This window comes from Chionomys nivalis, chromosome 14 (genome assembly GCF_950005125.1).
Source record: "Chionomys nivalis chromosome 14, mChiNiv1.1, whole genome shotgun sequence".
Classification (NCBI taxonomy): domain Eukaryota; kingdom Metazoa; phylum Chordata; class Mammalia; order Rodentia; family Cricetidae; genus Chionomys; species Chionomys nivalis.
Genome location: NC_080099.1, coordinates 43,190,455 through 43,212,440, shown reverse-complemented (window position 1 = coordinate 43,212,440; position 21,986 = coordinate 43,190,455). Strand labels below are relative to the sequence as shown.

General features: G+C 43.3%; 1 protein-coding gene across 2 annotated transcripts in view; it reads left to right on the top strand.

Moving 5' to 3' along the window:
- Arhgap26 (Rho GTPase activating protein 26) overlaps positions 1-21,986 on the top strand; it is a 392,964-nt gene that overhangs the window by 203,777 nt on the left and 167,201 nt on the right. For both annotated transcript variants that reach the window (XM_057788492.1, XM_057788491.1), the window contains exon 12: positions 7,071-7,107. In XM_057788492.1, the coding sequence (XP_057644475.1) occupies positions 7,071-7,107 (37 nt within the window). The remainder of the gene's footprint in view (positions 1-7,070; positions 7,108-21,986) is intronic.

Genomic DNA, 21,986 nt, shown 5'->3' with positions numbered 1-21,986 from the left:
ACCTGGAAACAACCTAGATGTCCTTCAGTGGAAGAATGGATGAAGAAAGTATGGAATATATACATATTAGAGTACTACTCAGCAGTAAAAAACAATGACTTCTTGAATTTTGCATACAAATGGACGGAAATTGAAAACACTATCCTGAGTGAGGTAAGCCAGACCCAAAAAGAGGAACATGGGATGTACTCACTCATATTTGGTTTCTAACCATAAATAAAGGACATTGAGACTATAATTCGTGACTCTAGAGAAGCTAAATAAGAAGGTGAACCCAAAGAAAAACATATAAGCATCCCCCTGAATATTAACCTTCATCAGGCGATGAAAGAAGACAGAGACAGAGACCAACATTGGAGCACTGGACTGAAGTCTCACGATCCAAAGGAGGAGCAGAAGGAGAGTGAGCACGAGCAAGGAACTCAGGACGGCGAGGGGTGCACCCACACACTGAGGCAATGGGGATGATCTATCGGGAACTCACCAAGGCCAGCTGGCCGGGGACTGAAAAAGCATGGGACAAAACCGGTCTCGCTGAACATAATGGACAATGAGGACTACTGAGAACTGAAGAACAATGGCAATGGGTTCTTGATCCTATTGCACGTAATGGCTTTGTGGGAGCCCAGGTAGTTTGGATGCTCACCTTAATAGACCTGGATGGAGGTGGGTGGTCCTTGGACCTCCCACAGGGCAGAGAAACCTGCTTGCTCTTTGGGCTGAGGAGGAAGGAAGACTTGATTGGGGGAGGGGGAGGGAACGGGAGGTGGTGGCGGGGAAGAGGCAGAAATCTTTAATAATTAAATTAATTAATTAATAAAAAAAATCAGCAAGGAAAAAAAACATAAAAAAAAAAAAGAAAAAGAAAACTTCCCACTTCTAAACTCTGTCTTTCCTAGTAGTGAGACATCCTTCCTTATTTTAAATTGCTCAAACTTTATCTACCTCTGTTTGAACGTTTCTCCATGTGGCTACCCCCATAAAGAGAGGTCTTCCTGATCTAAACAATTCCTATTTTTATGGGTGGCATTCCACAGATGCATGGAGCCTGACTGATAACTCCCCAGGGTGTCATTACACTGATCTGTATTGGTCTGTACCCAGTCTGCTGGGTATGGTAGTGTGGTCCAGTGCTGGGAATCCCTCTCCCTCCCTCCTCTTGGCATTGTTGCTGGCACGTGCGCGCCTGTGTGTGTGTGTGTGTGTGTGTGTGTGTGTGTGTGTGTGTGTGTACTCTTCATTTTTAGGAAGAATTTTTTTGGCGGGGGGGATCCTAGATTGTCTCAGGTTGATCGTGGTTTTTATTATTTACTTCCACCCTTGTATTAACTGGAAGTTTGGAAAATTGCTGTCATGTTTAAATGGGTAGAAATCGTGTGCTTACATAATGGTGGCATTGTTGTCATTTTAATTACTGCTTAGCTTTTTTTTTTTCCTTTGTCAGTCGCCAAGCTATTTGCCAAGCTGGGTTGAGTGTAGAAGTTGTGGCTGAGTACAGACTTTAGTGTAGAGGGCCCAGCCTACTTTATTCTGGCTTTGGAAATTACTGCCTATATTAGCTTGAGATGATAAGGGGCTTGTGTGATTCTGTCACTCAGCTGGCATGGTGGTACTCAATGTGCTCAAGGATAAAGTAAATCATCTCACTCAAATGCATACTACAAGGCCTGTCATCTAATCAGGTGGAGAAGAAGTTGGTGGGTTGTATTTTATTTTGGGAAGCTGTGTGAAAGAATTAAGAATATTTTGTGTAAAAGTTGGCCTTAGAGGGTCTCTTTTTCGCTTTACTTTTTAAATTAGTGTCTATTAGATGTTTAACATTGCTAATGAGATCAGCACCACTAGGTAACTCAAACTACACTTCTGTCCTTAGCCATTTACCCATTAAGTAAACAGAGATGGTTCATGCTTATTTATCTATTTTAAGCAAAACCTGTAATGAGAGGGAGAATGATGGTGATACTGCCAGGGTTCTTTGTGGAAGGCTTTGTAGAAGTTCTAGGGAAGCTTGGGCTACATAGAGAGACCCTGTCACAGACAGACAGACAGACAGTGTAGGCTTTAATAACAGTGGACTCTTTATGTCACACAGATAAGGTACCTGATACTGTCTAATGATACAGACCCTGCCTGAGCGCTGTTCTAAGATGTTGACTCATAACTTTGTTTATTGTACCCCCACATTGATACATAGGGGAATGTCCAAGTGGGGTGAGCTTTACATATCTTAGGTTACTTGGGAGAGGCCTCAGGGAATCAGAGTTTGGGACTGAGTTCGGGTAAAATAGTACAATTTATGTATGACCGATAGTTTTAAATAAGTCTGTCTGTGAGCCTATTTCTCTGATGCCTTCATTTGAACAAATTTTGATCTGAAGTGTATGGCCAAGTACTAGCACAGCTATTTGTCCAAAGGAAAAGTCAGGTTGGTTCACCCAATTATTGTTTTTACATACGCTTTCATTTGTGTATTTTTGAAAAAGTACTTGTTTGTGCTTTCATAATACGGCTTAGATAATGGAACTGAAAGGTAACTCACAGAAACATTCTGAGAACCCAAATGACTTTGTGCATTTCCTTTTAATTCTCTGGGGACATGTAAATTGAATTGGCTTGGCAGTTTAGAGAATTTACTGCAAAATCACATTTGTTGCAGAGAAAACATATGAAGGCTTTCTGTGCCTTCTAATTTATTCAATTGTCTCCCCATTGTAGTTTCTTGGTAAGGACGCGGGGACTCACATGGCCCTGTGATCAGGTGAAAGTCCTGCTTTGCTGGCGTGGTAATCATGTCGGGATGGAGTTCACTGCTTCAGAGAGGACATGTGGGGTCTCTCCCACAGTAGTGACCAGGGCTGCACGGGCCCGTGGCAGGTGTATCAGGCCCGAATCTGAAGCCCGTTCTCAGTTTCAGTTTCTCTCTGACTCAGGGCCAGTTCTCGTGACTCCCTTGCTCTGCTTGATGTCACTTCACCTTTATCACCACCACTAGCATCACCTTGTTCTCTGTGTCATGGGGTTTGTGGGTAAGTGCCTGGGCTTGGGGGGCAGACTGGACTTTTCCTAATAGTTTCCTCATCTCCAGGAACTAACCTGAGGCCTCTACATCCTCAGTTTCACAGTGGGCACTGGGAATAACTGGAGTGGCTTGAGGACAGAATCAGACAATGCCTATAGAATGTTTAAAATTACTGCATCTGTTGGGATTGTTCTTAATGACTCACAGAAGACTCTGATAAGATAAACACATGCAATTTCTATTCTCTAGAAACGTGTGTGAAAATAAAGTACTCATTGGCATGGCTGTTTACCAAGGCTTCATGTTCAGAGCATGCCTCCCTTAGAGTCACTAGTGCCACAGGGTTCAGACACTCTTATATGCCTGGGTCATGGAGCACTGTGGCCAACTTGGACAGACAGGCTTCAGCTTCACCTGTGCTGTTGAAAAGGTGCACTGTTTCATCCCTGTGAGCCAGAACTCAGGCCTCATCTATTGCCCTCTCTGTTCCCTTGAGTTGAGCTGGGCTCTCCCCTGTGAAGACAGAGTTCTTCAGAGGCACGTCCGAAAGCACATACCCAATATAACTGCAAGTCACAAGACAAAAGCCACAGGCTGAGATCTCTTAACTCGGGACATTGTTTTGGCCTCCCAGCCTCAGTATGATGTTAGTGGGCAGCCATGAGACAGATGGAAGAAGGATAAGGCAGAACTGACCAAGCATTTTAAATAGTGCAGTGGAGGTCCTTTTCTTCTACTAGTGGATGAGTCACAGTGCTGACGACTGGGGAGGCACGGTGCTTACATACATTTGCTCCCACCTGGATTGGTAAAGGGGACTGAAATATCCTTGCAGAGGACCTAAGTGGCTTTGTGGCCTTGGACACACTTTGAGCCTCAGGTTTCAAACCTGTACAGTGATAGTGACAATAAAGCTAATCCGTTTGCTGTTTCAAGAATTGGGTGCTGTCATGTTTGACACTTGGTAAGTGCTTGGGATACAAAGCCATCCTATAGTGCTGCTCCCAAGCCTCTCTCTGGTTCCTATGATGGTGAGGTTGCTGCCTGCCCTAGTCTACCTTGTTGGGTGATATGATCACATAGTCTTGGCAGGATTGGTTTGCTAGCCTTATTTCAAAACTCATTGTCTTTGGCTCATTTACCAGACCAGACAGAGATTAATGGCTTGGCCTTGGAGGTTGGGTAGAGAGCATGCTTCTGGCGTCTTTGGCTCATTGATCACACCTCTCCAGCTCAAAGAGTCCTTGGGTGTTCCAGGCAGGGGTCTCCCGAGACTCAGGAAACCTGGAAAGAAAGTAATTTGGCATGGATTTGCCTCTTAATTATGGAGGGCTGAGAGCCCTGTGTTTCACTGTTCTTTCTGGATTTTGCCATTTACAATCTTAACAAGTTTCTCTTGGATAGAATGTTTGGATTGAATGGGAGAAATGCAGTGATCAAGGGGAGCTGGAAGGAAAAACAAACGATTTTGCCAAAACGCTGTCTCCTCCTGTGCTGCCCTTGCTCTGCTTTCTAAGCTTCTAGAATGTAGTCATGATGGGTTGCTGGTTCTGGATGTCACCTGATCACCCGTTTCCCTCCCTGAACAAGGCCCTGATAGGGACCCGCTGAACCTCATAGTCTTGCCCTTATTTCTCATGCTTCTCTGCCGTGTAGTAATTGCCAACCACACTGACCTTCCTCCTCCATCAGGCAGGTCTTTTACCTATCTCAGGACCCCTGGACTTGGGTACCTAGACCTTATCATTTAAATTCATGGAAATATTTTCTTTTCAGGAGAGCTTTTCACCATACCAGGCCCACACTGCCTTGTTTTCTGATCTTCATTGTACTTGTCAATGTTTGAAGGAATCATATTTGTAGATTGGTTTTCTTCATGGGTAGTAAAGTTCCATGTGAGCAGAGCGCATAGGTGCTCCTCATCTGTATCTGCAACACCTAAGTCACTGCCTGGCTGGTTCAGGTACTCAATAAACACTTGTTAACCCAGGCAAAGGAATGCAGGGGACTGGAAAAGATTCAAAGCCAGTATCCCTTTTTTGATAGCCACATGAATAAAACCCATGGAAGCCAAAGGACGTGGCATTTGGCTACCTGCTGCTCTCTAAGTTCCCTTGTCACCTTCTTGCAATGCCATGGAGATCCATTAGCAAATGCTGATACAGCCCAGGCAGTTCATTTATGCCAGTGATGAATGGCTGCTCAGAGAACCACTTGCTGCTTTAGTTTCAGATAGGAATCAGCACAGTCTTGGTGGTGGCCTTCCCCTAGACTTTGTGGGTTTCTTTCTTTCCCCCAAATTCTGTGACGGTTAAGCCATTCTTATTGTCGGAAACAGACCAAAGCACCCTCATTTGTCTTGTGTTGACACAAACTCACTGGGTACTCAGTAGTTTGGGGAGGAGTATGCCAAACAGCTATTATCACCCCCATTTCTGAGGTGGGGACATGAGAATCCAGTCTAACCAAGTGACTGGTGGTGAAGTCTTTTGATGCCTTGTCTCTAGGATTTTAAGTGTGTGCATGGATGGTGAATTAGGTATTGGAGCATCCTTCCTAAGGGCTGAAGTTCCTTTTATGCTTGTCGTCTAGTCTTTGTTAAGGGGCTGTGTGGCTTCAGTCTTCTTTAAAGAATAAATATAATATGTGTGATAAATATAATAACAAAGTAAGTCATCTCTTGGATTTGGGGTTTGATAATCCTGAGACTTTTTGGCAGTTTCTTTTTATAGAGACAGAGACCCAAAGAAGGTAAGGCCAACTCTGTCCAAGGTGAACCCGTTGCCCCACTCTTGTCTAGCTATTCCCATCTACATGTTTTAGTGGAAAACTAATTTTAGGGGGAATTTAATGCTGCGTTTTCAGAAATGCTTGGCTTAGTTCTTTTAGGAGTTAAATAACGTTTCTTAGCTGAGTGTAGCCAACAGAATCCCTGGGGATGGTTGATTAAATAAGTAGGTATTTTAGTTATGATGGCCAGTTTAACCCCATGCCTTTCTATACCTACAGAGGAGGGTTTGGCCCCATGATTGTTTTCTTTTCCTGAGCAAAGATTTCACTGCATTTCTCCTAATAGCAACAGCACTTCAGGAATAGGTGGTCTGTGGCAGTAACAAAAGCAAGCTTCTCCTTTGCTTTTGAGTGGACCATGGGTCACATGTGGTATTTACAGAGTAATTTTTCCAATTGACAAATGATAGCGACCTGTCACCAGATTCGAGGGACACTGAGTACCAGCCTCTCTTTGCAGCACAGGCAAAGCAGATTGGTTCTGCTAATTAGATTCTCTACCCCCCTCAAAAGCTGTATTTTTAATTTTGTGAAAATTGTTTTCTCTTCTGATATTTAAGCAACATAATAATGACGTTTACCTCCTGGCACTCAGAGCCTGAACGTCATTGTCTTGACCTTTGCAGAATAACTTGTAGCATGTCATAGTGGGAAACTTCCCTTTTTACTACCAAACCACATTTTCTTTTATGATTTCTATCAACTCTTTAAGGAGTTTTGTTGTAAATACATTCTCAGTATAACATTCAAATCCACAGATAGAGTAAAGGGGCACTGGTATTCCCAGGCTTAGCACTTGACAGTTTGTAATGTATCTTTGCCCACACTTTGCCTTTAGCTCGCTGTAAAAGCCCCATTCCACCTTTGTAAGCCTCACGTTTTCCAGCTGTACAACAGTGGAAGCAACTGCTCTCGCCAAGCATGGCTTTTATGTAGCTGGAGATAGTTCTTGTGAAATGCTCACGACGTTGGCTGGTGTGCAGTCAGTAATCACTGATTCGCAACCAACTTTACATTCTCTTCTTTTAATTTATATATGCAGATCAATTTGTTTGCCATTTCAAAAAGGTCAGCTGACCCCTCCACCACACACACACCACACAGTTCTATAGGTGGTTCTAACCTGTGCTTGTTTGAGAACAGCTAAGTGCATGCTGGGGAGTAAGAACTTAGGGTGTTCTCACGAGGGATGCAGAAACTGCCTTCTGTCTTGAGGTTTTCTACAGTGCACACAAAGTGAATTTCTTTTTCTGTTTTCCAGGTCTACAACTCAAACAAAGACAGCCAGAATGAAGGGAGTAAGTATAATGTCTGGATCATTTTCTATAGTCAGAGGGGGGTGCAGGAGGGGAGGCTTTGAGAATTGCCACTTCAGGCCTGAGCCACCAGGAGGTGCCCTGGGCATGCTGGGTTGGCCTCGCTTAGGAGGATTATTTCCTGAGCAAGATTAGCAAGACTGTAGTGACCTCCTGCATTTAAACAAGACTTCATACTTTCCGTGGTGCTCTTAAACGCATTATCTCAGGTGGTTGCAGCTCTTATTAAGATGGTAGCCCCAGTCACCACTTATAAGTTGCTCAGTACTCAGCAAACCGAGAGTCCAATGCTGCCAGAAAGCCCCTGGCACTGTCTGCAGCCCTGAAATGGCAATAGCAAAGGATGGCTTGCTAACTCTGTTTCCTTTGTGGCTCTTTGAGAGGGAAGACTGGGGAGGGAAGGAGAGGGGAGGGGATACTGTTCTTTGAAGGGCCCTGGGCAGCCTCTGTGGAAAGCAGCATTTCCCCTGCTGCAGGCCAGCAGCACGGTGCTTTCTCACCTCTTCCAAGGGCACCTGTAACTGCAAAGTCAATGGGATTAGAAGGAAACCCCTGCTGGGCAAGTGCTTCAACCTGATTATCCCCTTGGTGCCTAAGACTAAAGCAGACTCCTTCCCGGGTGCCCCAGTGTACAAAGGAAACCCTGTCTCTGGCCTCAGCTTTGCTCTAGAAAATGCACTTGAAAAAATTGAGAGGTGGCCCTGCCATGCACTACAGTAGTGTCAGGAGATGAGTGGAGCAGAGCAGTACTCTCTGGGTAGACAAAAAGGCGAGCCTTTTCACTTGTGCTGATTGGAAGCCATTAGCCATTATGAAACAGATTCTTCTCTTTTATTTTTTCTGAAATAAAGACTTTGCCAAATCACTAAAACAACAACAAACGAACAACAGGGTCTTTAGCCCAGACTGGCCTCAAGCACCCAGCCAAGGATGAACTTCTGACCTTCTGGGATAACAGGTGTGCACAGTGATGCCTACTTTATGCAGTGCTGGACCTCGAACCCAGTACTTTATAGATAGATGAGAAACAAGCACACTACTGGCTGAGCTCTGTCTTTAGCCCTTGCCAGAAGATACAGATAAAATATTAAGTGACCTGTAATGGCCACAGTTGCCAAAAGCTTTTATGACAGGAAAACCGGGCTTTGTTTGCTTTGTTTTCTCTTCAAAAGTTGAATAAAGAAAAACTTTCAAGTAAATATTCAAGGAAACGGAGTATTGCTCTGCCTGCCCCTCCACCACCAACCAACCCCACTCCCCCATTTAAGCAGATTGTTTAAAGCTTCTGGGGTGACCTGCTGAAAGGGTGGGGAGCAGAACTCTTAGTTTAACAGTGAAGCAGCATGGAAGGCTGTAGTGTAACTTAGTGATGGACAGATGGAGGCACAGACTGGCAGGCAGACCAGCTCCAGGGATGCAGGAACCAACAAGGAAGGGTCTTATGGATACCGCTAGGATGCGCTTGTGTTGGTTACCGAATACCCTTGTATCGAGCAAGGAGGAGCGATAATGATGGAGTGAAAAACTTGTGACCAGTGTTTACTGTTCACTGACTTCCAGGCTGGCAGCAGTAGTCATCTGGGTTGGTGTTGCCTTCCGTCCTTAGTACTAACATCTTCTTCCATAATATGCCAGTTTTTACCTCCCTCCAGTTTAAGAATTAAACCTAGGGCATTGGGCATGCAAGGCAGATCGTCTACCACTTGGCTCCAGCCCACACCTTGAAGCTATTGTTTCTTTTCATCTTCATTGGGCTTATCTGTCACAGGTAGCACTGTTGCTAAAGATCTTGATCTACCATTTTTTTAATGCCCCATTTAAGCTCTCTTAAAGGTAATGAGTCAATCTGATAGGAATTTAATAGTCGACTATTGCTTTTCTGGGCAAATTCTAAATGTCAGCACAAGACAGTATTTTGTTTTCTCGAACGTTTTGGCGGGAGTGTGAATACAAACCTCTTATCATAGAGCCAGCTTGTTCTGAAGGGGGCAGATAGCTGATGGGAATTCTTTCATGGACTTGTCTGAATTTGTTAGCTTGCCTGTGAGGTTTTTCTCAGGGCATACAGTGCCTGTGGGTATCAAACACATTGGTAAATGGCATTTGTTGGCTGCTGGGGTTTCAGGTTGCTCACTTAGCAGATAGAGGATAGCCACAGACAAAACATGCACAATTCTTTACAGACTCTTTTTATTTTATCTTCTGGGTGTTCTGTTCAGGTCTCAGGTAGAGAGCCCTTCCCTTGCTTCCCTGTTCTGGCATTGTCATCATTTTTTGTGAGTTTCTTGAACCCGTCTTCCATTTATTTATTCATTTGTTCTCTTCTACTTCTTTTCCTCCCTGTGTTCTTTGGTTCTGCCTTAGACCACTATTCTAGTTTACATTTTATTGGGGAGGGGATGTCAAGACAGGCTTTCTCGTGTAGCTCTGACTGTCCTGGAACTCACTCTCTAGACCATCATGGCCTCGAATTCACAGAAATCCACCTGCCTCTGCCTCTTGAGTGCTGGGATTAAAGGCGTGCACCACTGCTGCCTGGCCCAGTTTGCACTTTTAAAGTACATTTCTTGTAACGCCTTGTCTATTTACCAGTTTTCTTCAATTACACAAATGGTTCTATGTCTTGTTCTGATCTGTTTCATCCCCCAGCCTGTGTTAGGTGTCATTCACATTGTCCCTCGTGTCTCTAGATGGTGCCTCTGACTGCCATCTACTCTAAGGTGTATCTGGTTTTGACGAGATGTGCTCTTGTCTCCTCAGCTGCTCATCTCTGAGTTCTCATCATCACATGAACATGTATGTAATATGGCCGTGTGTGATGCTGTTCTGGGGTTATATTTTTTGGTCCAGTTCCCAGACCATGGTATACTTAAGTATACCATGCTCTCCACAGTGCTCTGTCTACAACCCTCTCAGCCCCAAATGCACATTTCTCCATTCTTGCCAACACCCACTCTTATTCAGCCTTGTGATTTCTTGCTGGTCTAATACATTTGCACACTAGCAGATGTCTTTCTCTGATAAGCAAGAGTTTTGACTGTCTACTCACACCGCCTGCCAGTCCTCTGGGCATCCTCTTCTCTTAGTGGTCTGTTCATGTACTTTATCCATTTTCAGTGACCACTGTCATCTTTCCTTGCATATGCGTAAAGGTATTTCTATCTAGATAGTAATCCTCATTCATTTGAGACATTTGTCTAGACCAGGGCCTTGAACATGCTAGGCAAGCCTCTGAAGTAAATGTCCAGCCTAGTTTTGGATATTTAAAATTCACTTTTCCATTTGTTACTTATTGATTTTTTTTGTGCTGTTCTTCCTTGATGCTGTGGAGTAAACCTGTGGCCCAGTGCCTGCTAGAGGTCTGTATTCTGTATACATTTATATCATCTTCTAAATTTTGTCTCTGATTTCCTTTCTGGCTCCTGATTCTCAAGTTGTATTTTGAAGAAGCCTAATTTGGCTCAAATCCTGATACTGTGCATCCATATCCATTTACCTTTCATCCTCTACCCATTTTTGTCCTTCCTTCCCTCCCTCCCTCCCTCCCTCCCTCCCTCCCTCCCTCCCTCCCTCCCTCCCTCCCTCCCTCATTACTGTCCTTTTAGGGGTTGGCTGTAGACATTTGTTCTTTGACAATAAGTTTAGTAAGTTCTTCAAATCTGAGAATTTCATTTGCATTTAAGGTTATGTTAATTAAATAGATTGATTTTTTTTCAGGAAGATAAATACTTTTGTCTGTGATCTTGTCATCTTCTCCAAGAACTTTGAATGTCCTTCCATTTTCTCAGACCTACATCCTTTTATTTCGGTTTTAGTTTTCTGCCTAGAGGTCTTGTGTGTTCTTGGCTGACTGTTTCCTGAAATATTCAAGTCAGAAAACAATCTGCTCTTGTTGTTACTCATCATGTCCTGGTAGTTTTGTGGACAGTGAACATTCCTTTGGTTGTTCCTAGAATGTCAGAAACTCTGAGCTCTTTAGGTGGTCAGTTATGACCAAGCAGAAAAGGAAAAGGGAGAATGGAGTTGCAACCAGTGGAGCTTGATTTCCTGCTGCCTGAACTTCCCATTGAGAAGGCCACCATCACCAGCGTCAAGGGTCCTCTCTTCATCTCCTCCTTCACTATACAAAGGCAGGCTCTGCACTAGGCTAGATCTGTCCCTCCAGCCGCTCCTCCGGGCTCCTTTGCCACCTTGGTGCTTGGTTAGTCTTGTTCCACACCTATCCTTTGGCTACAGTTGTGAGATTTATTCTCCAAAGACTCCGAGGATTGAAAGCAGCTCAGGTCAGAAGTAGGAGGAGAAATTGGGAAATGACTTGTTCTCTACGTTGGCTGCTTTTCCCAACTGAGGAGCAGTTACAGTGCCAAGAATATGTGGGAGAAGCTACATCAATCCAGTGAGAGACTTCTAGGATTTCAGGTTTAAATAATGTAGGTCACTACCTGTTCACTTCAATGGAGGTTATAGTTTTAACGGAAATGTACTCTCCCTCTGCTTCTCTAGCTAGTTAAAGGCTAAAAACTTATAGACTGGGACAGCGAGGACCCGGTTTCTTAATGTGGTGTTCATAGTACCACCTGCCCCTATCTGAGGCTTAGCCCAAATCAGTAGACTAATCAGGTTGTATCTAAATCGATGTGTCCTTGTTGCTATAAGCTTGCGTCCTCATAGACATCAGGGCATAGCCCAGTGTTGACTGCCTGGCTTTTCAAAGTACCATGGAGATAGTTCACCCTGCTTCCCACTCTCCTTTTCACTCCCTTTTCACTCCTGCTTGAACTTCCCTAGATGGAACTGTAGGAGCTCTGTGGTCACAGTTCTTAATCACCCCTTTCTTGCAATTGCCTTTTCATCTAGTACTCTTATGAGAATCATTTGTATTTGAATTATGCTGAAGAACCCACCGCAGGTTCTGTTTGTTGTTCACACGGAGAGGTGGTGAGAACAGCGGTGAGCGCTCCCTGTGGATCTGGGGTTGCGGTCTACTGTTTGTAGGGTGTAGACGTTCCATCTCCAAACTTTACTGTGAAGCAGATTTAAAAACATATATTCTTTCTTGCTATTCAGTAATATGAACTTGTAGACTATTAAGGAAATATAGCAAAATAATTTTTCAAAACAGTAAAACTAATCTGTAAGCCCAGGGATATTTCATTTTTGAATTGTTTATAATGTCTTATATGTATGTTACCACTACCACTATCGATTTTGACTTAATTAACATTATGCTGAATAAACCTATTTTCATTATGTTTTAAAAATGTATAAGAATTTTCCATGTCATAAAATTATGTCTTGATAATATTTGTGATGGTCATTTAGTATTCATTTAATTCTGGTAGCTGAACTTCTCAGTGTGCATGTCACAGGAACATTCTAAATTGCTGTTTATACTACTTACTTAACGTGATATGAACGGGAGGCATAAGCAACATAAATTTGTTGATTTTGTAAATACCATTATGTAACACAGAGATCATGCTTTTTAGTAAAGGGGCAGAAAGTAAATACCTTGATTTTGTGGAACTGTTGAGTTCCTGTATTGCACTAATGTGACAGCAGCCATGAATGAATGGACAAGTGTTGTCCAGTAAAGCTTTATTTTCCAAACAGGCAGTGGTGATGCTAACCCGTGGGCTGTAGTTTGTGAACTCTTCACTTACCACACGGTGAATTTTAAAACTAGTCTGGTAGGATGGCATGAGATTTTGGCAGGGTGGATGATGAGTGGCATGTAAAAAGCCACCACATACAGAAATGGTGTCCTCACATCTAGGTTTTCACTGAGCAAATGGAACTCAAGAGTATATAGTTGAGAAGCAGAACCAGTGGCCAGGGTCCTTGGCTCCTGCTGCTCTTGACATGTGGCCTCCTTGCTCTGCTTCTCTGTCTAGTCATATGCAGCCCATCATGTGAGACTAGAAGGAATTCTGTCGGCAGTCTCCTTTGCTGCTGTGGGGTCACAGCCTATTCATTCTCCATGAATCTCCATGTTAGAACCATCAATGCTTCCTCCAGTGCCTGTGCTCAGAGCTGGGTGTGCCAGGGCCACATGCTTTTATGGCTCTAATTGCTCAGGGCCTGGCCTTTTTAATGTGGGACCCTGGCATCACACAGAGGTTCTAGAACAAGCAGAGCCACTCTCTGTTGTTTCTCTTATATATACTCTCATCCTTAGGCTGCTATTCGAGTCAGAATCCTTCACCACAGTGTGTTATCGAAGCTTGTCTTAATTTATGAGGCAAGACTGACCATTAGGAGAGGAGGTGGGCAGGGAAGCATTACCCTCTCTCTCTGTTTGCCTGGTTTTGTCCCTCTGATTCTCGATTCTCTTCATCTCTGTGCTTTGGCTCCCCTTGATCTGCCAGACAGGAAAGATTTATTTTTGAAGATCACTGTGGAAGCCTTAGTAGTTCGCATGGCCACTGTTTTCAAAAGGCTTCTAAACCCTTCAGACTACATTATCTAATGTCCACATCCTCACAGAAATAGTAAAGGGCAGGAAAGGGAATTCCGCCTCCCTCTTGCTTCCAGTCACCTTCGCCCTTTTGCTGTTAGAACACCCACAGTAGAGAGGCAGGAGGAGGCAACCATTGGTAATAAGGATCCCTTTGGGATCGGAGCCATCCAAAGGCTGCCAGGTCTCCCCTGTTGGGTAACTTATAAATAGAACATTTCCCCTTTTAAACCTGAGAAGGGTGGAAGCTTTAATGGGCACGACGCCTGGCCTCCTGTGCACTGGTCCACGAGGCGATCAGCTGAGTGCACCTTCCCTTCCAGCTTTCCATCTTGCTTGCCAGGGATGGCCTGGGGTTCCTTCTTCATGCTGCCTGCTCCTCCGGTACCCTCTTGGCCCTTCTTCTCCCTCCTGGTTCATGCAGGTTTCTGTGACAATCACTTTCGTCTTCTTAGGCTCAGGCAAGGGGCTGTGCAGGTGGTGGCTCTCTGCATTTTGCCTTTTATTAGGAATCCCGCCTGTGACATGTTTGCTGTGGCTACATTGAGCTAGAATTATATTTTGTAAAGCAGTGACGTCTTAACTCTAGAGTGACTTAGCTATGGGTAGAGCCTGGAGAGAGGGGGACTCACTCCTCAGATACCGTATGTTCCCAGCTGTTTTGTGTGGTGAGACCATCTTCCAAGGACACTGTTGGCAGTAGGGCTCCTTGAACTTGCCAACAGGACTTCTTGAACTTGCCCAGACAGTCAGAAGCCCTTTTGCTTATACTGGAAGACATTTCAGAAACCCATTCCTTAGCCTTAGACCGACAGAGGCAGCCAGCATGTAACTTTGCCATGGCCTAATGTTTTCCTTTCCCTCGTGATATGGGCTCTGTATTGACAACAGGCTACAAGTTGGACTGGTAGGAATTACCTCCTGTCACCCCAGATTGGACCGCAGTCAGGCAGCATGGTACAGGGCCCTAGATACCTCTTTAACCCCTAAAGCAAGTGGTAGCTGAGACAGAGGTTGAAAAATTGTCCCTACTGTCACCAAGTCCAGGATTTTAGTTATTTATAGTTAATGCCTAAAGAGTTCATACTACATATGGGACAGTGTGCTAAGCGTTTGATACACTCTATATTACTTGATCATTGTTAAAAGAGCCATATAAAGGAGGTAGTATTATCGACCTCATTTACAGATAGCCAAGGTTTTGTCAAGGTGCATTCTTATGGTCACTCAAGTCATTTCTTCCCACCCTGATCAAAAATTTCAGATTGTACATATTACCACATGTGTGTTTGGGTTAGCAGAGGCTGTGAGGCTTCGATTGGGGTAGTATTGAGTCATGTATAGGCACCCTAATTCATCCTAATGCTATTTCTGTAATGTGTGACATTGGACTGGCTTTAGTACATACATCTTGACTTACCAGGTAAATTAAATAAAATGGGGTTGCATAGCCTTTGCTTAGTGGTAGCAGATACAGTCATTAAGTATTGCTCTTTGCTGTTATTATTATCAGTGACATCCTTATTTTTCTAAGCCTGTATCCATCTCTCAACTTCCTCAGAGTATCTTCCCAGGCATTGCCTCATTTGGTTTGCCTATTGCCTTCATTTTAAAGGTGAGGAGGGTAGGTAAATGAAGGCTGTCCATCACACAGCCATTGTGTGGTGACACCAAATCTGAGGTTTTTGAGTCTGAATGCCATTTCTTTCTCTATCTTTGCTGTCTCAGAATTTTCTGTGACAAAAAACCAAAACAACAACAACAAAAACAAAACAAAACAAAACAACAAAAAAACCAATCTTAACAGTTCCTGGGGCATCTGGAGGTAGAAGGTAGGTTTTTAAAAGATAGGAGACAGGGACCCGATAAACAGAGGCATTTGGCTCTGTGTTTGAAATACTTCTGTCTTCATGGATTTTTATTGGTTCAGAAGTCAGTACAAGGCCCCCAGGTTCTTAATAAAAGGAATCAAGGCCAGTGCCTAAGACATTCTCAGGAGGTCAGATGCCCTGGTCCTGATGATGCTGGTCATTGAGTGAACCCCTGTGTTTCAGCGTTGCTGTCCTGGTTTGATGTTTTAAGTCCCACAGAGGAACATTCTAGTGGTGGCTCAGCTCTGCTCTGCAACAGCTGACATGGTACCACTTGGGCCTCCTGACTACTACTGAGAAGTGGCACGCTTTTAGCAACTATCCTAGGGCCTCCTTAATTTAGATCGAGAGTTGAGAGGTCTATCCCAGGCAGGCGGTAATTTTTCTTTTCCTTCTCTTTATGTTTCTTTCTTTACCGTATCTCTTTTTCAGCTCAATTTTTTTTTCTGTTTGTCCCCAGAACCTGGTAAGGAGGGTCAGTGGCTGTGTTTCCGGCAGGCATGGAGGGAACGTTTTGATTGTCAGGGTTGATGCCTAGAGACCAGGCCATGAATGGCACCCTGTGAGTTTCATTGTATTAAGTCAGCTGCTCATCCCTTAATGTCTTTGGACATTTTATCTGTTGGTTCTTGGTCTTTTGGCTGGAAAAATATGAATTGTTTTTTTTTTTTTTTTTGCATTCAGGAAACATTTATTGAAATAAAATCACAAGTAGACCAATTGAGCCTCTGCCCTCATAAAACTGGAGTTATTTTTAAACTTTTAATTGGAAAATTTTAACTGATATATAAAAAATTAAGTGTGCACATTAAATGGGCTGGCAGGATTTGTATACATTGTATAATTTGGAGGCTATCCGCTAGAGAGATTGACAACAAACTGTAAATAAGTAGAGCAGGGCATACTTTCTGGTAGAGGCGAATCCCATGAAGAAGTAGGGGCTAGAGAATCAGGGAGGGGCACTTAGGAAAGGTGACTAGAGCCTCCTAAGCAGTGACTTTTGAGCAGGAACCTGGAGAAAAGAGGGAGGGATACATGTGAGAAGTTGACAGATGAGTATTGCCAACAAAAGGGCCAACCACATGCAAACACAGTTAGAAGTAGGGATTGACACTGAGCTGAACAGAGAATTCTCAACAGAAGAAGTTCAAATGGCCAAAAGACACTTAAGATCATGCTCAACGTCCTTAGCGATCAGGGAAATGCAAATCAAGACAACATTAAGATACCATCTTACACCTGTCAGAATGGCTAAAATAAAAAACACCAATGATAGCCTCTGCTGGAGAGGTTGTGGAGAAAGGGGTACACTCATCCATTGCTGGTGGGAATGCAAACTTGTGCAACCACTTTGGAAAGCAGTATGGCGGTTACTCAGGAAATTTGGGATCAACCTACCCCTGGACCCAGCAATACCACTCTTGGGAATATACCCAAGAGATGCCCAAACATACAACAAAAGTATATGCTCAACTATGTTCATAGCAGCATTGTTTGTAATAGCCAGAACCTGGAAACAACCTAGATGTCCTTCAGTGGAAGAATGGATGAAGAAAGTATGGAATATATATATATTAGAGTACTACTCAGCAGTAAAAAACAATGACTTCTTGAATTTTGCATACAAATGGACGGAAATAGAAAACACTATCCTGAGTGAGGTAAGCCAGACCCAAAAAGAGGAACATGGGATGTACTCACTCATATTTGGTTTCTAGCCATAAATAAAGGACATTGAGACTATAATTCGTGATCCTAGAGAAGCTAAATAAGAAGGTGAACCCAAAGAAAAGCATATAGGCATCCTCCTGAATATTAACCTTCATCAGGCGATGAAAGGAGACAGAGACCCACATTGGAGCACCGGACTGAAATCTCAAGGTCCAAATCAGGAGCAGAAGGAGAGAGAGCATGAGCAAGGAACTCAGGACCGCGAGGGGTGCACCCACACACTGAGACAATGGGAACTCACCAAGGCCAGCTGGCCTGGGTCTGAAAAACCATGGGACAAAATCAGACTCGCGGAACATAACGGACAGTGAGGACTACTGAGAACTCAAGAACAATGGCAATGGGTTTTTGATCCTATTGCACGTTCTGGCTTTGTGGGAGCCTAGGTAGTTTGGATGCTCACCTTACTAGACCTGGATGGAGGTGGGTGGTCCTTGGACCTCCCACAGGGCAGGGAACCCTGATTGCTCTTTGGGCTGAAGAGGGAGGAAGACTTGATTGGGGGAGGGGGAGGGAAATGGGAGGCGGTGGCGGGGAAGAGTCAGAAATCTTTAAGAAATAAGTAAATAAATAAATTAATTAATTAAAAAAAAAGAAGTAGGGATTGAATGGAGTTCTATGGGAGGAGGTCCGGAAGAGAGTGGCCAGGAAGGCTAGGACTAGACCAGTGAGATCATGAGATAAAATTGTGTTCTTAGCATTAGAGAAGCCCCCCTTGGGGGGGGTCCTCTACCTGTGGGTCGTCCTGACCCTTTGGGAGTTGTATATCAGATATCCTATATATCAGTTATTTAAGTTACAATTCATAACTGTAATGTAACAGTTATGAAGGTGCAACAAAAATAATTTTATGGTTGGGGGGGTCACAACATGAGGAACTGTACTAAAGTGTTGCATCATTAGGAATTATAGAGTCACGGCATTAGGAAGGCTGAGAACCTCTGTATTATAGAGTTACGGCATTAGGAAGACTGAGAACCTCTGTATTATAGAGTTACGGCATTAGGAAGACTGAGAACCTCTGTATTATAGAGTCACGTCATTAGGAAGGCTGAGAACCTCTGTATTATAGAGTCACGGCATTAGGAAGGCTGAGAACCTCTGTATTATAGAGTCACGGCATTAGGAAGGCTGAGAACCACTGCTCTTGAGCATTGTGGTGAGATGAGGTAAATGACCTGTGTTGATTGTCATTTAAGAAGTTGATCCTGAAGCTGGTAAAGAGTAGACTCTAGGGGACAAAAGTAGAAACATCTAGGAGATGACAGGAGATGACAGCAGTAGTCCTGGAAAAGGACTCTGTAGGCTTGGGTTCTGGTGTTAGCCGTAAGTGTAGCAAGAAGTGGCAGGGTTCTTGGTGCATTTTTGAGTTATCACATACAGGACTGGCTGATGGATTGGATACAGGTGTCAGGTGAATGTGGGATATGAAAGCCGGCAAGGGTAATACTGCTGGAACATTAGAATATGTTAGAATATGTGTTAGAATATACTGCCTACCATCTCCTCCATTTAGCTAGCTTGAGTATAGCACCAGCTTCAGACATGTGAGCCATTAGCTCAGATAAGTTCCTTGTGTGTCATCTTATTGTTGCTTTTACATATACATATATCGCCTTCATTATTATCATTTTTCTTTAAATTCATTTCTTTTTTTAGCCTCCACTTAAGATGTAACTCTATCATGCAGTATATTTTATGTCAAACAGATTTCCAATACTTAGATATCTAGCTCTAAGAAACACTTGTAAATTTCTTGGAATTATTCCATATACCATAGTGGCATAAACTCATGTTTTGTATTAAGACCTGGCAGTTTTGGATCCTTCATAATATATAGGAAGGGTAGTAGTATAGATTCTGACGGTTGAGTTAGTAATCGTTTTTGTCGCTGGCAATGATAGTTTGGAGTGCTGGATGCTTTTCAAAGAGCTCACCACCTACCAAAACACAATGTGTATGAGAGGGCTCAGGGTTTGTGTTACAAGTGTACCTTATTTCTCTTGACTTCTGGAATTTATACTACCACCACAAGGAAAAGGGCAGGATCCAGAAACCAGATCCCTAGCTCTCTAACCTCTCTGGCTGTTGTGTGAATTCCAGCAGAAAATAGTATAGAAGAGAATCAACTCCAGACTCAGACTTAGACTTGGTTAAAATCGTGGTCCCTGTCCTTACTGACCCAGTGACTTTACAAAGGGCCCTTAACCAACTGGGCCTGTGTGAGGAATAAGATGATAATGATGAAGAAGAAGGAGGAGGAGATGATGATGTGCTTTTCCTTCATAGCCCCAAGCAGTGTAGTCTGTCTTGGTAAGTGTTTGCTACTATTAGCGTTGTTACCACTTAGCCTAATGAGCCTGGTTTTTCTCATCATTAAAATTTAGCAGAGAGGTTGGGAAGAATCAAATTAGCTGTAGTTTATTAATTTATTTTCTAAAACTGTAATGTATTATCCCTCATTAGCGTAAAAGCACAGCAAGCAGTGTATAGTGAGAAAAGTCACAATATTTACCCCATGGGATTATCATAAGAGTCACACGAATGTGGGTGCAAAAACTTTCATCTGCTGCAAAGTTTGATTGAAATATTAGCATGTAGTAGCATCAAATGTTGATGGTATTGGAAATATCAGTATTTATTGAGCAACAAGTAAATCCCAGTTGCTATCCATTTCACTGGGTCTTCATGACACTTTGTGAATTGTCCTCACTTTACAGACAGGGAGATGAGTGATAGGGGGTGAAACACCTCACCCCAGTTACTCATTTGGCCATAGGCAGCAGGAATAAAATTCTGTCCCGGGTCTGTTTGGCACTAAAGCTCTTCATTCTTTTTGAGTTCTACACTGCTTATGTCTATGTGATTCATGAATATTAAAGTTGGTTTGCATCGTTTGAATGCATGCTGGCCAGGAAGCAGAGAAAAATCTAGCTTTAGGTATGGGGGGCAGTGGAGTAGAAAGATATCCCAGGGTCTTGCTCAGAACTGTGGGACATTTCCAAAACAGAGAGTTTATATCTAGGTGATTGAGAAACATTTTGCCAGCATTCCCTAGGTTCCACGGGAAGATTCTGATAGCTGCTGTCACAGGGTTAACAGCCCAGGGAGCTCTAGGCTCCTAGGTCTCAGTACTATTACAGAAAGGGCGTGAACCTCCCTGGTCCTCCCTCTGAATATGCAATTATTCTCTCATACATAATCATCTTCTCTGTTGCATGCTTTGACCAGCACAGGTTTTATTTTTCCTTTTCCTTGAACTCATTTTTTTTTCCTAAGGGAGTGGGGTGTGAATGTGTGTATCGTAGCATCGCTTTGTATTGATACAGGAAAGAAATGGTTAGATCAGTCCATTAAAATATTAACCTTTATATCCTCAGAAAAGGTGAAAAGGCCAAAGACACGAAGCTTAAATAACCCCCTACTCTCCTAGGGTTTATCTCTTGGAATGTAAAAGGTCATTTTGACCTGCCACTCTGTCCCTCAGCAACTCCCATGATTCAGTTGCCAATTAACCTATCCACAAATCCAAAGTGAAAAGATTCTCTCCTCCTTTCTCATTTCATGTTCAGCGCCACAGTGCACAGTAGCAGAGATATAGCAGGGAATGGAACTGATAAGTAGAGGTTTTTTACCAGCCATTGTCTTCATGATTGCGTATTTTAAATTTGGTACTTACCATTATTTTTCAGAGCCACACAAATAAATATATGCTTGACATCTGTTCTGTTTTGAGAGAGGTTGATGGGACACAATAGGGTATTAAGTTAGGAGGGAAGATTAAGGCGACTTCTGGAGGAGTTCATACTTAGAGAGAGTTCTGTATTAATTATGCCAAGGGATTTATGTTAGACTCATGTGAAGTCTGGAGAATATGGTTGATCAGATTCTGGAAGAAATCCAGAGTTGTGAGGTGCTAAGAGCTAGGAGAGTGGCATCTGAGGGGGCTGGAGAAGCAAGCTGGGGTCGGGCCACAAGGCTCTGCTGCTTCCTGTCCAGGATTGTGTTCCCTCCTGAGCAAGGTTGACACTGAGTTAGACTGCTAGGGCATAGGTTGAATAAGTAAGCTAATAGTTTAAATATCACTGAAGTGTAAGAATAGGAGTGCTCTTGCAGTTCCTTGAAGCAAGAAATGGGTGTAAGATGCTTTTGTTTTGTGTTGAAAGCCTAAAATGAGTCTGACTCATAGAAGGACAGCCATACCTATGCATGGAGTTGAGCTGTTGGGCTAAAGGAATATGGCATCAAGCCTGTTGGGTGGATTAGCTCAGTAAAGATGATAAATGCTGTAAGTTTTAGGTATCATGGACATTCTTTTAGAGAATGAATGGATATAATTTGTTTTAGAATCAATTGGACAAGCCAGGGTTGAGAAGAGTAAATTAGATGGAATGTGCCATTGACAGATTGGAAGTAGAGAGGCAACATGTTGTTGTTTTTTTTTAAGAGTTATTTATTTATTTACTATGTATACATTGTTCTGTCTGCATGTGTGCCTACACACTAGAAGAGGGCACCAGACCTCATTACAGATGGTTGTGAGCCAACATGTGGGTGTTGGGAATTGAACTCAGGACCTCTGAAAGAGCAGCCAGTGCTCTTAACCTCTGAACCATCTCCCTGGCTCTGTAACATGGGTTTTTGTTTGTTTGTTTAATGAAGGGGCCAAAGCTAGTAAGGAAACAAGAAGAAATATGAAAAGGCTAGCTCAGAGGCCACTGCAGTCACCCTGGCTATGGAGAGGAGATGGCATACTGCCCCCGTATGCCCTCTGCTCCTATGCTAAGCAGTCGTTGAATTCT